Genomic DNA, 17944 nt, shown 5'->3' with positions numbered 1-17944 from the left:
TGGTGGCACTGCCAGAAAAGGTACATGTATCCCCTGTTGGTTGCGACATAAATCTGAACCAACCAGCTCGGCTGGGCTTCAGGCACTTCTTCAGGAAACAAAACAGAGAAATGGAGACAGAGATGCTGTCAGCTAGTAGAGTTTACACGGTGCAGCAGAGAGGGAAGCATTTGTTTTGTTACAGTCTCAGTTTTTAAAATCTGATTTCACATTTTCGACCTTATGAAACATGCTTGAGAAAACACCCAGAGGTTTATTGTGCAGTTATGTGACGGAAGTTAAAAGACAGCTTCAAAGGATGAAACAAAGTGTCCTTCACTTTACTGGATGTTGAAGAAAAATTAAAACAACGGCCGATCATTTGCCATTCAAACAAAAGTGATTCAGTCCTTCTAAAAGACTTTTAAATAAATAAATCACTCTAAAGCGCAATCATTTCCTTTACTTATGTGCTATTAAATGTTTTCTATGGAGGAGGCTTGGAAAACTAATACTAAACGTTCATGGAGACTTTTGCAAGCAGAGAAAGGAAAGGGCAGGGAAAAACAATTCAAACTGAGCTCTCAGTCCTGGAGGGAGGCCTTGGGTTAAAAATAGCAGCTGCATCACCTGCAGTCCATCTTCACTGTGTGAAACGGTGACTTTTCATGCAGCTTGCAGCACCGGCTGTCAACCCCTGAAGCCTCGTGTGGTTAGACGGGTGTCAAATGCCTGCCCACCTATGTGGAGCTCCCTCCTGTGTGAGTACACCTGCTCCACTCCATCCTCTCTCGTCTCTTGCCACAGACGGGTCACATGCTTTGTTTCTCCGTAGAACATCTTTTGTTAGACTAATCACTCCCACTGGAGCTGAACGTTCACATGGAAACTAATTGCATATTACCTGTTAATGGCTTGCTTTGGGATTTGTTTTAGCATTGTAGTGGCAACATCATCTGTAAATCTGTGGTTTCCAATTACACTTGTTCACTGAAGTATGAAAAGTGATTGTGTTGATACATTATTGTTTTCCAGTGGACACCAAACTGAAAAAATGTCCAAAACAAGTTTAGTTGCTGTCTATTATTCAAAATATTATTCTCAGAACAACGCTTTGAAGAGAACTTTTGGCGACTCACAGCTCGATTAAGAAGAAGAAGATATTTGGTTAGCGATTGGTAATTCCTGGCAATAACCGCTTACTTCTTTGGTAATAGCTGAGATCATAGCTGTCTCCCCATAAACCAAAAACAGACTATTTACCCCTGAGTGTTGCTCAATAAAGAGTTAGGTATTGAAACATCCAGTCTGAGAGCCCACTGGCCATCGTCTGATGACTTAACCACTTGGGACAACAGGCTAATTTTTAGTGTAGCAGGAGGCCTTTCACTTGTCATTGTTTATAAATACTGACACATCCATCCACCCATCCATTTTCTTCCACTTATCCAATTTAAAGATGCATTTGGGAAGGAGCCTATCTCAGATGTCATAGGGCAAGAGGAAGGGTACACCAAGGACAGGTCGCCAATCTGCTGCAGGGGTATCACAGGGAGAGGATACAATTTGGGCTCGCCATTTCACCTAACATGCATGTCTTTGGATTGTGGGAGGAAGCTGGAGTATCCAGACATGGGGAGAGAGTGCAAACTTCACCCAGAAACGCCCCAGCCAGCTGGTGGATCCAAAGCCAGGACCTTCTCGCTGTGAGATGACACTGCTAACTACAGCAGCCCCAAGCTGCACTAAATATGGATGCATTTAAAATGAAGCAAATGATAAATCATCACCAGGTGTTAATCGGTGTTTTCAAGGTTTCACTTTTGCAAATGTTGTATATTTTCTGCTCTGCACAAGGACTCTTTATTCCCAACAAAAGCCTAGTAAAATACGATCGAGTGACTACAAAGACAAACCAGAAAGGTTCCAGTACCAAAAATCTTGTGCCCTCCTCACAGATGCTGACACCCAAAATATACATTTTACAATAAAGGTAGATGGACTGGTTCTTACAGAGCACTCTTCTAAATCTAATTCTAATGTAATGACTGCTCAAAGTGCTTTTTGCTGCAAACCACACAAGCCACATCGACCTATTCACACATTATTTGTGGGTTCAATATCTTGCTCAGTGGCACTGAGGGAGCTGCTGACTGAACGACTGGTTAGTATATGACCAGTTCTACCTCATGAGCCACAGCTGGACACTTAACAACTCAGTTCTTTTGTTAAGGGGAAGCTGTGGCTTCACTGTTGACCAAAGCGGTGGACATACTAACCACGAGAGTTGTCACTCTCGTTACCCTGTTGCTTATCTGCTTTAAAACCTGATTACAGCGTTGAATGGATATTCTTCAACTTGTGGGCCAAACTTGCCTCCTGCAACCTGAAAACCTCTCAGCAAATGACTTATCCCCTCTTTTACTTGCCCACAAAAACTGATACCATTGCTGAAATCATAACCTCTCACCTCCTGTAGTATATTTCATAGAAATATATAGCTAAAACATACTTTCACTTACACTAAGTAAGCATGTGTGCATTCAGTAAAATGCTTTAAATCATTACTTTAATATCACCCAATTGAGGAAACGGCTTGAGAATAGTTAAACTGCACTCTCTGTATGCAAAAAAAGCTTTTCACTCACACGGCAGAAAGAAAGTCAAGGGTGCATAAAAGCATTCCACGGCAAAGTCAGCGAATGACTCAAAATATGAATTTCCTTCTGGCCTTTTTGCATCAGAAACAAAGTCGTGTCAGTCCTCTCCCACCCCAACTCATCTATTGCTATGACGACACAGTCAGGGTGCATCTGAACCCATGTTTAGCACTCTGCCACTGTGGTGCTTTAATAATACAGCACAACTCTTCTAATGTCACATTTTCACAGGTTCGTGAATAATTTCACCAGAGCGAATCCCCCCGTAATGGTTTTCAGACCGTACCTCTTTATTTTCCTCCTTCTCCATCCCTCTTGCACACTCTCCATCCTTATCCTCCCTCTCAACCCATCTCTCTCTTTCATCTCTCACTTTCCCTGCAAGCACACAGGAGCTCTTTGCAATTACCCAATAATGATGAATATATCCCATCAGACATTGCCTGCTGAACTGTAACCCTATTCCATCGTGACCAAATTGAACACTGGAAAATTTGACAGTTGACATTTTAAATTTTCAAACGGTGCAATCCATTTTGTATGCATTTCTTCTTCTTTCCCACTGCAGGATGTAATGGGCTTGAACACCACCAGTGACAAATTAAAATATAGGGTTTTTAAAGTTTTACCCCCCCAACAAGATGTCAGTCAGGTGACTGCATCTGAACACGTGTAGATGACATAACGGTGAATGTACACAACCTCTTTGTTAAATTCCCACAGCATCACCCCGTCCATTTGAATTGCCTTGTTGACTGAGCCTTTCACACTGAGGTTAATACTGTAGAGACTTAACTGGGATTGTGTCTGCAGACATACTGTGCATGTCAAATATAAATATAGCTGCTGTACACCAGTCAGCTCCTCTATTTTGACTTTCACTTTGTTTTCTGTATAGTCACAAAAAGCTGTTCATTTTGGAGCGATGGATGAATGGCTGCCTGCTGACATGTTTTCATTGTAACCCTCCACATCCCCCCAACCCCTCCCCACGTTCTTCTTCTTCTTCTTCTTTTGATCCCTGGGCCTGACAGGGAAAGCGAACAGCAGAGGAGATGTTCTCCTTTCTGGTTTTGCTGATTTCTCTTCCCTGATCCCCTGGTGGAGTTTTGGATTCCCTTGGGCTGGTGCTGATGTGAGCAGCTGTCTCCACGGTGACAGACACTGCAGATAAAGCCTGGGCCTTGCATTCGGCTGAGGCCATCAAAGGATGGTAGACTTCCCTGCCCTTTTCACTCAATCTCTGTCTCTCCTGTTTTTTTTTAAACAGCATTCAGCCTCCTTCTGTCTTTTTCTTTCTATCCAGCTGTTATTTGCTTTCATTCCTCTTCCCCCTTATGGTGTCCCTTTTCGCAGGAGCAAGGCAAGCATGTCTTTAAGAAAAAAATACAAGAAATGCAGTCTATTCAGCTGCTGCCCTTTCACTCAATGAGTCAATATTTTTGCTGTCCAGTTTTCCAGAGCCAAGGGGAGCAGAGACCATGTGCACAAATATCTGTGCATGCCAAACGTGAGCCTGAAGTGTTCTATACAACAGCATCAGAGGTGATTACTAATGGACACAGAAGGGAGGGAAGATAAGGTGCCATGCATTCTAACTACACCAAACCCCTGCAGGTGGGGCATGGGTGTCCTGGGGAAAAAAGGACTGAAACTAATTTGAAAAAATATGATTTTTGACAAATCTGCAGATGCTACCGTGTTGACCTTTATTTCAATAAAATTCAACTTGTGATTTTTTTTGGGCTTGTGAAGGTTACACAGCATCATATTGGGGCATTTCATTAATTTTCTTTAATGTGTAATTGTAATATAATCCATGCATTTGGTGTTAGCAGAGTAAAAGTCAACTTTATTTTCTGCATAAACAGAAAATAAAGCATCTCTAATCATCAGGTTTAAAATGAATGACTCAGTTCTATTTTGCAATCCTTTTGATAGGAAGGATAGGAAGGATCTTTATTATGAGATACAAATGTCATATGCAATGCACTTCAGTATAAGCCTAATATATATGGTTATCACTGTGGTTTTAACCAGTGCTAAACAATGATGCAGAAAAATGAAGCCAAATGGAGGTGCCAAAATCTGCAGTTCCTGAAGCAGCCACTTGGGATCCATTCCAAAAATAAAATCAATAAATTAGTCAGTAAAATCAATTCCTGTAGATTTCCATGTTGAAATCTCCAATTTTCCATTCTCTTAGGTGTCACCTCAGTTAGAACTTGAGTTAACAAATAATTAAAGCATTTCATTCATTCACTCTCTCACCTGCACCTTTAACACAGATGTGACACATCAGAAAATATGTCATTGTTTTGGTAATCGTTATAGAAACAAGTTTGTTTGACAGGCTCTGACGAGCATCCTACTGTAAACGCTCTCTCGACCTCTCCTCTCCATTCATTTATTTCCTGAGCAAGCATGCCTCAGATGACCGTATAGCAACTAAGTCTTTTAAAAATGTTTTTCCCTTTTTCTGGCAGAGACGTCACTGTCTCCCAGTGGCTGTCAGGTGAGTGACAGTAAGCAGGGCATATCGTAATGACCTGCACTGCTCAACTCTGCCAAAATTACTGTAAATAAAGATAAAACAGAAAGTCTGACAAACCCAAATTAAGTTGTCATGCTTGCTGTGATGAATTATCCCACACTGTGGAGGCTGTTTCTCATACTGTACAACAAGAAAAATCAGTGGAGGGTTTTTCTTTTTTGTTTTGTTTTGTTTTTCGCTGAAGGGAGAAAAACAAGCCTGCTATCTGCAGCAAACACTAGCAGGGATGAGGAAAAAGAAAGAGGTATCTTAAGACTGGCTCACTCCTCCAATGAATTTAAATTATCATCAGCATACAATTGCACAAACTAATTTGTTTACTTCTCATTTGTGACTTTTTTTGAGCTGCATTATTTATCTTTTGTTCTGTTTTTGTGTAATGCTTAGTTTGCTTGTTTATTTTATTTCTGTTTTATTTTCCATAAGGATAAACAAAGTTTCATTTCATGTTGTTTTATTGAAACTTTGTCACCTTCCTGGTTGCATGCCTGTTTCTGTTTTCAAATATTTATTTCTTTGAACATCAACAATAAATTCCTGTCAGAGTAAGCCTCCCTTTAGTTTTATAGTTTTTCTTACATGATCACTCTGTGGTTGTGGAACAACTGTCGGGGCACAGCAGCTCTTATTATTACACTCCTTACTCTTGGTTGCTTGTAATATTGGGTATTGGTTTTCTGCAGTTATTGCATTGTCGCTGTGGGTGAAAGAGTTAGCTAAATGACTGAAATGTCACTACAGATTAGTGACTGTGGTGTTGCATTTTTGCTCAGCAAGTAAAGATCTACAAGAACAGTTTGTCAGTATTTAGGAATGTGGTTTAAAGGAATGGTTCACTCCAAATTTAGCAAATTTTTTTCTCTGAACTTTGGTGCTTTTTATATATTTACATTGTTTCGTGTGACACAGGAATTAAAAACAATGTGACAACTAGATTATATCTCAAATGCCTCCAACTGTCTTTTCTGCTCCATCTGTGTGAGATCCAGGTCTGCATGACAACTGTGACTCACAAGCAGCCACAGGAGACAGAATGGAGCTCTTTAGTGGCACCATCATGCAGGGATGAGCTGAAGTGTTTATGAGGGATTTAGAGTGTAACTGCTTTAAAACAAACAGGAAATAATAAATGATTTGAGCATGACAGTTTTTTTTAACAACAATTTCTTCAGTTTGTCAGATTGATTTGCACAGTGGTTAGCATTGTTGCCTCACAGGAAGAAGGTCGTGTGTTTGAATCCACCATCTGGAATCCACCAATTTGTGTGTTATTCACAGTAAGATGTAAACATGGCAAACATGGTTATTTTGTTGGCTGCAATCTATTTTGTGTGTTGCAGGACTTCTATGCAACACATTGTCAATAAAACCTGCACTGTTAGGAATCAAAACTGGTAATACTGTAGTTTAAAGTCCACACTTTCAACACAAGGTAAAATGGAGACAAGGCTCAGATCATATTAAATTGGTTTCTTGATGATGGGTTGACTGTACTCACTTGACCTCCACAGTCACCAGATCTCAATGCAGTAGGACCTTTGAGGTGTGATGGAACAGTAGATTTGCATCCTGGAGGTGCAGCCAGGGGCGTAATTTCCAGGGGGGTTAGGGGGGTTATGACCCCCCCCCCTCCCCCCCAATAATCAGACCCAACCAACATAACCCCCCCCAATAAAATGATGAATTATCTTGCATAACTAGGCTGTTGATTTTCTTTACTCATTTCAGGTATTACCAGCAAAATAGCTGCATGTTTAATCATCTGGGAATTTACCCAGATTTATTTATTTATTTAGACAGAGATCTTGACCCCCCCAATGTTCAGCACAAAGTTACGCTGATGGATGCAGCCAACAGATATGCAGCAGCCGTGTGTTGCTATCATGTGAATTGGGACCAAAATATCAGAGGAATCCTTCCAGCACCTTATTGAAACTATGCCACAAAAAAATAAGGCAGGTCTGAAGGCAAAAGGGGGTCCAACCCAATACTTGCAAGATGTGCGCAGCTCTATTGCATTCCTGGGAAAGGCAGAGACTTCTACAACCTGGATAACTCATATCCAAATAATCAAGATAAATAGTACTGCAGGAGGTAAACTGCATAATTTGATTTTGGATGTACTCTTCCTTTAAGCTGTGAGGAATTTGATTTTTCTGAATTTGATGCAGCTCAGGTAGATCAGAGCCATCTTTATCCCGAGTGTCATGCACATACATTTACATCAAGCCACTTTAGTAGAGGCGCAAATGTAAAGATAGCAAGTCAACGAGGCTCAACAAACAATCCAAAAAACAGGCGAAAGGTTCAAGTGCTGTCTGTCAACCCATACACACTCACACACATCCATGCCCTGCAGCCAGTGGACAGTTTTTGGTAAACAGGCCTGAATTCTTAGCTGGGCTTCAGAGCCAGACACAGCAGCCACTGGGGCTTCAACCTGTCTGCATGTCACTGCTGCCAGAAAAAGGAAAAAAACATTCTCTTCATAGATTCTGTCTTTTTGATTGTCATGTTTTTATTTTAACTGACTTCACAGTTTGTGGTCCTGAATAAACTGATCACATTTCATGACCCTTGGGGCCATCAAATCCAGTCAAAACTCAGTGTTCTTCTATTTACAGGAAAAGCGATATTAAGAAGAAATCGGACCGGTCTGAAAGTAACCATCACCCCGTGCTGTCATTCACTGCTCCTTTATGTCCTTCAACCACCATTGGACCAGCTCCCTGGCGTCCTGCCTCAACTGAAATGTGCGCCCACCCCCACAGTTCCCAGAAAAAAAACGGCGGGGCTCAGGCACGAGGCTGGAGGGCAGATGTAGGGGGCAGTGGTGACTTTGGGCCATGCAGCCAGTTTTGGCTTGAGCGCTGAAAAATCCCATGTGACAGCTTGCAGAGCCGCAAACAGATGTTGTGATGCTGTGGTGTCAATATAGCAACACTGGAAGGTTGTACAATGAATATGAGCCTCCACAGTGTGTTTTCAGATTACAATGATGAAAATCTTTTACTATTATGCATTCCAAAAAAAGAAGTAATTTCTGAACTATAACACAATAGCCGTAAACATAACCATTATGTAGACCCTGATGTCTGCCACCAACCAGTCAAGCTACCATTTTTGCAGAAGATGAAGCAAAACCTGATTCCCACTAAGTGTTTTTCTGCATAATGACACCAATTAAGGTACATTAGTAATCTTAACAGGCTTTCTTAAGTGACTATAATGGCTTCATCATTTTGTGCAAACAAAGGTCTTATTCCCACAAGTGTGGCTAAGATGTCTAAGGCCCATGAAAGATGATTGCCTCAGGGCCAGACCCCAGTCTTTGTTTGGTAAAATACTTTTAATAAGAGCCCTTTCTTTCCAGTTGTCACAACCTTTTGGCTCTCAGTTTAATGGTGAGGCCGATTCTTGTCCAAAAAACGCCCCCCAAAACTTTTTTTTCAGTATTTTTTTTTACTTCAGAAAACTTTAAAGTAGTAAACATTAAAATACTGAAGTATTTTTACTTTTTTATATCCTCAAATATCAAATAATATTCAAATATCTCTATTTGCAATTTTAACAGAAACACTTTACTGACAGTGTGCCATCTTTTCGGGACGTTGTTGCACATGAAGAAAACTGTATGTTGGTTTTTCTTTTCATAAACTTCACAATTACTAATTTGCCTGGAGAGGAAGTAGCTTAGCTAAGATTGAGTAGGAATTAATATTTGAACTCTCTCCTATGTAACAATATTCTTAGCTCAGTCAGTTACACATTTAAATGACTCTCTTACCCGTCATTTAATCGGACCAGTATGGCCCTGTAGAGCTGGTACTGTGGGCTGTTAGACTCTGGACCACAGGGGTGGATGAATGGATGAACAGCAGCCAGAATGAAACCCTGCTGGTAAAGCTCCTGCAGCTGACCTGGCAGCTCTCGCACTGATGAGAGGCGCAGAGTGGAGGTCCCACCTGAGAAAAGAAGTGGGGAAGAAATGTGTTAGAGAAACATGTTTGCATGTGGAACAGGTTTAATGTGAGAGCTTACAGCTTAGTGATAGCTGCAGAAAAGTTCTCATGAAGGTTAAGTGTCATTTGTTTGTCAAACAAAGCAACCAGGAAAATTTGGATTTGTGTTCATTTAAGTTTTCTGTGTTTTCCTGTCAGCCACCACTGCCTATGTTCATAATTCAGCTGTTCTTCTGTTTACTTTGAACAAATTACAGACTCTCCAAAGCAATCACTGCTGTTGCAAGAGTGGGTTTTTCTCCTGGAAAAAACGACAAAGATGAACTAAATTTCCTCCAGTATGAAGTAAATTAAATTTACTTATTTGTTCACAAATCATTTTAGTGCACATTTTCACACAGGAATTTACACAAAATGTAATTTGAAGCCATCTAAATTACACTAAATCAGATTTCCCTCATTGACTGATCGTAACACAAGGTATATGTACATTTTTGAGGCAATAATTAATTTTAAGCCATTAACAGAAGACTTTTAGCTTGCAATAACTACATTTTGACACTGACTGTCACAGTGACAGATGCTTTCCTTTTCCCCCATTTAGTCTCTTGGCCTTTCTCAACCTTTCCATATTTGGCTCTTCTCTACCTTTCTACTCAATGTCCTCAGACTTTCCTCCATTATGAATCACCTGCTCTTGCTCTTTCTTTCGTCACACTCACCCATCGCTGACTCACTGTTGCACACCTGTTTATTTTTCTGGATCCCGGCATACAAAGTATGGCAGCATGTTTTAACCTCACCCATTCTGCCTGTGCCTTCATTTAGGTCCATTTTCTTCACTCCAATATCAACTATGACATGCACACTTGTAACACTTATTCTAGCTTTCATGCAGCTCAGTGTGTAGAGCACAAAGAAATGTCTAAGGTCACAAGGGATTTTACCCCTTAACATCTGGGCTATCATATTTAATACATACAGTTTTTTGAGGTTTTGGGACTTCTACTTCATCTACTTTTTTCTCTTGAAAAATCTAAATAAATTTGACAATACACTTTTGAACAATTAAAAAATCTGTAACAAATTGAAAGTCAAACATAGTAATTAAAATGTAATTAATTTCTTAAAGAAATTTGTCAGATGCTGCAATAAACTTTCCATTGTTGAAAAAAAATTGCATTTTTATGGCAATTATTTTACAGTTGAGGCTTAAAGGGGTTAAAAAATATACTAATGGAAGTACTGAGAAATATTTCTCACTGCAGTTCTTGGAGTTTGAACCATTTCTGTCACACAACCTAATGACAGAAATTACCATTCTTTGTCACGGCTGTTAGATCCTTTTGATTCACCCTTTTTTCTCTCACTTGAGCTCTTCGTCACTGTAGAAGGTTTCTAGTCCAGTTAGACCTGCCTACAATTACAAATCTATTGACAATTATACCAGAAAACAGATATTGAGTTCAGATACTGATTTAAGAGTCATTTCCATTTTCTTGGCAGTTAGCTTTTTGCTCCAGCTCCTCAATCTGTGAGTTAAGCAAATTCCAGTCAGAGCTGATTGCTATGGCTCTGTATCACAGCAGCCCTCTATGTTCTGACACTCTGAGTTGCTCTCAGCTCAACTTAACTGTCCAAGAAGAGAGGATGGAGCCCCGACATTAATGAGCAGCAATCACTGAGCTTCTAAAAAAAGAAAGTTAAGGCCAGTGCTGCTGCTAAAAGCTCCTTCTCAGCATTATTTTCTTCCAGCAAGGACCCCAGACATACACTCGAGGGACAAAAACCTGCAGCAGACAGCAGCTGTCAATGGTTTCACTCAGGGAGCAACCAGCTGTAATACAACAAGCCACACACAGCTTCTGTCAGACAACATCGCCAATTTGGATGTATGGTAATGAGTGTGGGAAGAGAGAGTGGTTTAGGTTCAGGAATGAAAGTAATTGCATTAGAAAATAGAGCTTAATATCTGGATGACGAAGAGGAATGATGGAGAAAGAGCCACAGCAGCAGTGACCACATAACAAGAAAGTCATAAAGACGTAAAGATGGGGCCTGGGCCTGGATGGATGATGGCTCGGATCACAGCAGTACGCTGTATGTGGCAACATTTACTGCAGGCTAAACAGCTGGGGCGAGTGGGAGAGAGCCAAGAAAAAGAGCTGGGTGCAGAATGAGAGACCGCGGAGGGAAGAGACGAGAAAAGGAGGATGAGGAGGTCTGGTTGTCTTTACAAGCTGTCACAAGACATGGGAAATGTCACTTTGGCTAATTAGAGTCAATGAAACTACACAGAACGAAAGGTTCAGATCCATGGGAAAAGTCAGTCTGCTAAAGTTCAATGGGAGGTCAGAGCGAGGGCGAGTGTGGGAACACCTGACTGACGATGCCAGCAGTGTTGGTTTTTTGTGTTTGGTCTCAGGTAGAGTCAGCAATGCTAACAAGCCTTTCAAATGATCCCAGTACAGTCCATGAAAAGAATGAATCATCTTTAGAGAGGTAATCAACATGCTTTTTTGCTTAACTTATCAAGTAAAGTTTGATTGCACAGTGTAGTGGCTATGAAATAATGGCATAATCAGCATTTAGACTGGCTCCCTGCAAGCCTTGCTTTCATTATGCGGTTCTGTCTGCCACCGTGTGCGAAATCTCTCAGGAAAATTAAGGCTTGACTGCACTACCAAAACAGGAAAAGGATAGCGCTTTTGTTTTCCCCGGTAGCTATAGGTAACTTGCCCATGTAGCTGAAGTGGCAGTTGGTAGAGTAACTGTGGAAACTTTAACAACAAGAAAAGTTATCAGAGGAGGCACAGAAGGTGTAGAGAAGAGTGATAAATCAGGGTTCAAAAGCCACATGGAGTTAGCATTATTACTACTAAATCAGCAAATGATTAAACTTGCCTATTCATTAGCCTTTTGCTAACACTTTGTTTTTAATTTTATTATTATTTTTTGTCATTTTAAAGTTATCTGGTCTTTGCAACAGGAACGCTGGGGGCGAGACTGGCTGTCACTTTCACTGAAAACATCAGAAAACCCCAAACTATACAATGCACATTCTGTTTTTTTGTAATCATGCGGCTCTGAGCTTTGTAAGACATCACTAGACAAATGTGCACGTGAGAACATGCCCATCACAGTTGAGTCTGACATAGCCAGTCTTTAATCTGCCAGCTCCCTACTTGCAGCGAGTGACCGTCACGTCCTGTCTCCAGCACGCTCTAAACTACACAGAGAATATCCTCTGAGTGAACGACTTCCTGCTCCGTGCTGCATGAAAGACACAACAACAATTGAAAATATCCTGACCTGATTATCTCGTTGTTGTCCAAAGTTCATGTGTAGAAATTGCTCTGATGTTCCTGAACATCAAAGGAGCAAAGGCTAAAAAAATCTACAAACACTAATAGTCTATTCAATACTCCAGCCTCTCTTTGTGTATTGAATTCCTTGTGCTCAAGATGCGGGGATTTTTTTTTTTCTTTTTTATTCTCACAGTTCAACACAAGGACACGAGGAGCCAGATTAGGGTCAGTCAGTCAGTCACCGCGCATTTAAACTCGTGACACTCACACTGTCATACACAGTCAGTGTTGTTATTGTGTGAATGCTTGTGAAGCAGTGAATTATGACATACCTCCTGCATGTATGTAAATAAAAAAATATATTTTGTTATCACAATAATAAAAGCAATTAGAGCTGGTGCTGCTGGATGACATCACCCCTTCAAACGTTTAATGTGATTTCTGTATTTTTTTTGTACTTTTGGATATTAAAAAACAAAAAAAACATTTTCAATACCAACAGAATGCAATGCCTGCTTATTCAGCATTTATTTCACCAACCCAAAACACTTTTATAACACCAGCACTGTGGTACATATATGCAATGCAATTTTGTGAGCTAATAGTATGAAATCATTATGCAATCTTATTTGTGTAGCTATAATCTAATTATATGCTCAAATGTATTCTGGGATCATTGTATTTTCTTAATAATTTTATAATATAATCCCAATTACATGCGATCCATTACTGCCCTCTCTTTGCACTTTGCAGACAAAGTCATGTAAAGCTCACGCATGTGACACTGCATGCTATAACAACAACGATGTGTTGCGCTTTAAGCTGGCTACGCTATATCATCAGGTTTGCAACAGAGGCACAAGGGATTTGTGGAACAACCGTGCTCGTGCCAATCAGACAGCAGCTCCTGTGATGTAGATACAGAGCTGATTCAGTCCAAACTGCAACTCTTCCTTCTGGGTACAAATCCAGAGATTCATTGTGGAACGGCTAAAGTAGAAGAAGAAGATGATGAGGAAAAAGACGAGGAAGGGGAGAAAAAAAATCACATGCTGTTCCTCCAGGGAAAAAGAATGCTTCGGCTAAAAATACTCCTCCAAATTTCTCAATCACGCTCTGTCCTACTGTGCCACAATGCAGGAGCTTTAGAAGTTAAAAGGCGTGGAGGAATTAACACAAAGAAATAGGCCGCCATTGCAAATGGGCGAAACGTATTTTCCCCTCCTCCTCTCTCGCTGCTTTCCTCCACTGCTGACTGCCTTCAGAAATGGAATTAATCCTTCTGTGATCTGTGATTTTGCTTTTTTATTCCTTCCCTTTTCATTTTGGTGCAACATGAACACCCTGTCCTTTCCCCGGAGGGATGCTACTGCGTGTGCACGTGGTTCATGAGGTGCTAGATATGTGGAAAATGAAACCAACTTTGCTTGCTCTCTGATCCCCTTATTTGAGAAGAGTAAATAAGGAATGGTTTCAATTAGGCAGTGTGAACACTGCCGCTGGCAACTTCTTAAGTTGGCTTTAATCACTGTGTGAGCTGCTAATAATCTCAACCAGAGGCCTTTAAATACAGAGACTCTACATTTATTTATCAGACCAGATTTTATTTATTATGCTGTCCCCAAAGCAATATGATGCCCAGTGCTGAGTTTCTCTGAATCTCTTGCTGTTGTAAGGATGTTTACTCTGCCCTAAAATCATGTTAGCCAAGGAGAATCGCTTTGTTTGCGTAGATGAGAGTAAATTAGCCGCCTTATAACTCCTCTATGCAAGTGTCGGTGTTGTTTTTGTACTGCAAATATTCTGGCCTTTTTGAAGGAGTCTGTGGTCGATCAGACAACGAATCTGGTAAACCTTACATGGCAAACTGGCAGCCAATTACTTCACTCCACCTTTTTGTTTACCCTGGAAGAAAATTCTTGCACATATCAACAGAGAAGAGCCCTAAACTAACAGGAACAAATCGCTTTGTGACAAATAATGAGAAAAAAAAGAGCTTCTGGCTGACAACCAACAAATTGGTTTTCTGGAAAATTGTGTAAGCACAAAGCTGTCAGATAGAGACTGCCATTAAACACAGAGAAGGAGACAAAGGAAAGGCGTGAATGTATGTATGGATGTATGGATGGGGAATGATGGCTGTGTCCTCTGGATAACAGGAAGATGCATAATCATTTACTCACCATTTGCTGTGCGTGACAGATCATGGTTAAGAATAACTTAGTGCTGTATGAGTATGACTACTTATTAATATCAGAGTTTTACAGTGATCCTCTGAGCATTACAGGCAGATGAGGGAAAAACTGAAGCCATTTAAAATTAAAAACTGTGGAAAAGGCCCATAAAATTCATCGAGCCATGGTGTATTTCTTACTTATTAAACATTCTGACTGAAGTTAAAAGTTCACGATGTTGGAAGTTTTCCAACATATCCATGAGGCAGCCTCCAGGGCTGGTACATGAAGTCCATACACAAGTGTCACAAACTGCAGTTCCTGCAGTGGCCACTTGGGGGTGTCACCAAAAGTAACTCAATCCCCATAGACTCCCATGTTAAAATGTTTCACTTTACAGCAGAAATAAACATGTTTGAAGCAAATTTTAATTCAAAAAGGTGAAGTTTTGAAATGTTTTATTTTTATTTCTATTTTTTATTTATTTATTTTATTTATTCCACTGGACTGATGCTTTTTTGGAGCATTTTGAATGAATCATCTGGCAAATATTATGACCTAATGTGAGGTGTGTGCTTCAATTTTGTTGTATTACATTTTTGTATTTTATTTATATTGTGATTACTGCTTACAAGCGTTAACGTAGCACTATATCCTCTCATCTAAATATCGTCACTTTGAGCTATATTTAAGGCTTCAATATGTAAAGTCCAGAAAACCGGTGGGTAATGTCATGGAGCCTAGGTCCATATTTTATATGTAGTTTGTGGATAATTATTTTAATAGCTGCTAGATTATAGCATAAACCTTTACAAAAGCTACTTAATGAACCTTATAGAATTTCTTTTCTGCTGCTGCGGCTAAAGTTGAAAATGAGCTATAAACCTCAGTCCTCAAAGTTCAGTGGATTTGGCCATTTGCTCATTACAGTGCAAAATGATGGAAAAATGTTAAACTTTTAAACGTTAAACTGTTCACACTCTCTGTTCCCCACATCATGATGAGGACCCTTAAGTGTGAGATTAATGCACAGGGTCTCCCTTTAGTTAAATTTTGCCTTGTCGTCTGATATACTTCATGAGGTCCCTAAATGTCTGTGATAGACAGGATGAGACTGCAGGCAAATGTGTGCTGCTGGTGTAGTTGCTGTCAAGGGACACTTCACTGCTGAATGAACATTTCAGAGAGGTTTGCAGCAATGGGAGAAGTCTGAACTGCAGTTTTCTTAACATTATGAATGGGTATATTTTAATCACAAACAATATATTTTGCTGAACCTAATCAAATAGTTTTGTAGCCTAAAGCCAAGAAAAGAGTGAGAGAAGAAGATATGTCAAAAGCCAAAGTTAACTGAACATGTAAAAATAGCTCTCCCAGACAGAACTCAAACATCTGCCTTCTGGTCGGGCGGCATGTGATTATATTGACACCACTTCGCTGACCTCTTAAAACGTATTGCATATTGCTTGTCATTTATTCTCATAGTGCACTATACATATCAAAAAGATTATTCTATAGGCATTCAAATTAAATCGAGAAAGAGGTCCTGAGCGAGCAATAGCATGTAATGAGTAAGGCGTAGGAATGGACTGAAGCCTCAGAATGACAAACTCACAGATGAAAAAGAATATCAGTTATAAAGAAAATGCAATTAACACAAGTAATAAGGAAGAAACAATTGGAACTAACTGTGATATACTGCATGTGTGTGTGTGTGTGTGTGTGTGTGTGTGTGTGTGTGTGTGTGTGTGTGTATGTGTGTACGGGTTCGTACTATCCTGGTGGGGACCAAAATCTGACTTTTACTATCCTGGTGGGGACTTTCTGCACCGTGGGGACCAAAATCCAGGTCCCCTCGGGGTTGAAAGCAATTTTCACACTCAAAATGCGGTTTTACTGTCAGGGTTACAATTAGGTTATGGTTAGGTTTAGGGTAAGGGTCAGGGTTAGGCATTCATTTTTAATGGTTAGGGTTAGGGTAAGGGGCTAGGGAAAGCATTATGTCAATGGGATGTCCCCACGAGGATAGCAAACCAGACATGTGTGTGTGTGTGTGTGTGTGTGTGTGTGTGTACGGGTTCGTACTATCCTGGTGGGGACCAAAATCTGACTTTTACTATCCTGGTGGGGACTTTCTGCACCGTGGGGACCAAAATCCAGGTCCCCTCGGGGTTGAAAGCAATTTTCACACTCAAAATGCGGTTTTACTGTCAGGGTTACAATTAGGTTATGGTTAGGTTTAGGGTAAGGGTTAGGGTTAGGCATTCATTTTTAATGGTTAGGGTTAGGGTAAGGGGCTAGGGAAAGCATTATGTCAATGGGATGTCCCCACGAGGATAGCAAACCAGACATGTGTGTGTGTGTGTGTGTGTGTGTGTGTGTGTGTGTGTGTGTGTGTGAGTGAGTTCATAGTGAAGATGTAAACAGTTTCAATATGCGTAAACGAGAGAGTTCAGCTGAGGAACAGAGTAAATAATAAACACCCGTTCCACTTACAGTGTTCCTGTGATGCTGACCTTCCACACTTGGCCACACATATTTAACTGACTCATCACTTGGAACTGGCAGAAGCCCCCATTTCACATGTTCCATGTCTGGAAAAGATCCAGATATGGCTTAAAAGACTTATATTTACACCAACAAATCTGATCGCATCTGTCTGTGTTTTCCTGTCCTGCAAATCCACAGACCCATAAAAGAGTTCAGCCCATGTGTTAGAGATGTGACTGAAGCTGTTTGCCAGTCACACAAAAAATGACAGCCTGGATGACGAACAGGAAAGGGCTCCGAAGGAGATCTAAGCAACACGAACCGTGATGTTCAGAGTTTGCCAAGATCATCACAACATGCAACACCCCACGGACGGGGATGCAGGAATGCTGGAGCCGCTCACTGTCGCATCTTTTAAAAGTTAATACATATGCAAATTTCAATTTGATTATTTAAATGCTATTATCACAGTGTCAATAACCTGGAAGTAGCAACCTCTGCATCCCACTTACTGAGATGCATTCAATTACCTTTTAAGTATGCATCATAGACCTCCTTAGCATCTACTTAAGGTAGTTTGGGCGATTGGATGGTAATGCCTTCCAATTTTTCTCAGCAACATTCATTGTGCATTCAGACTAAATATTTGCTCGTATCAGTGCAAGAGGCTACGACAAGAAAAGATTAATGTGTCCTTTCCCTGAATATGACCCAGATGCCCTACTGGGACTGGTGTTTTTACAGCATTTTTCTAGTCTTGCTCACCCTTCAAAATGCTGGCATCAGTGGCAATTTGGGTTTCAATATCATTACCCCT

General features: G+C 40.5%; 1 protein-coding gene across 2 annotated transcripts in view; it reads right to left on the bottom strand.

The window, feature by feature from the left end:
* The window catches only part of LOC134636289 (raftlin-like), a 130378-nt gene that overhangs the window by 57861 nt on the left and 54573 nt on the right, over nt 1–17944 (bottom strand). For both annotated transcript variants that reach the window (XM_063486209.1, XM_063486210.1), the window contains one exon: nt 8981–9158. In XM_063486209.1, coding sequence (XP_063342279.1) covers nt 8981–9158 — 178 coding nt within the window. The remainder of the gene's footprint in view (nt 1–8980; nt 9159–17944) is intronic.

Source organism: Pelmatolapia mariae, linkage group LG10_11 (genome assembly GCF_036321145.2).
Source record: "Pelmatolapia mariae isolate MD_Pm_ZW linkage group LG10_11, Pm_UMD_F_2, whole genome shotgun sequence".
NCBI lineage: Eukaryota > Metazoa > Chordata > Actinopteri > Cichliformes > Cichlidae > Pelmatolapia > Pelmatolapia mariae.
Note: the sequence above shows the minus strand (reverse complement) of the source record. Positions and strands in the feature narration are given on the sequence as shown.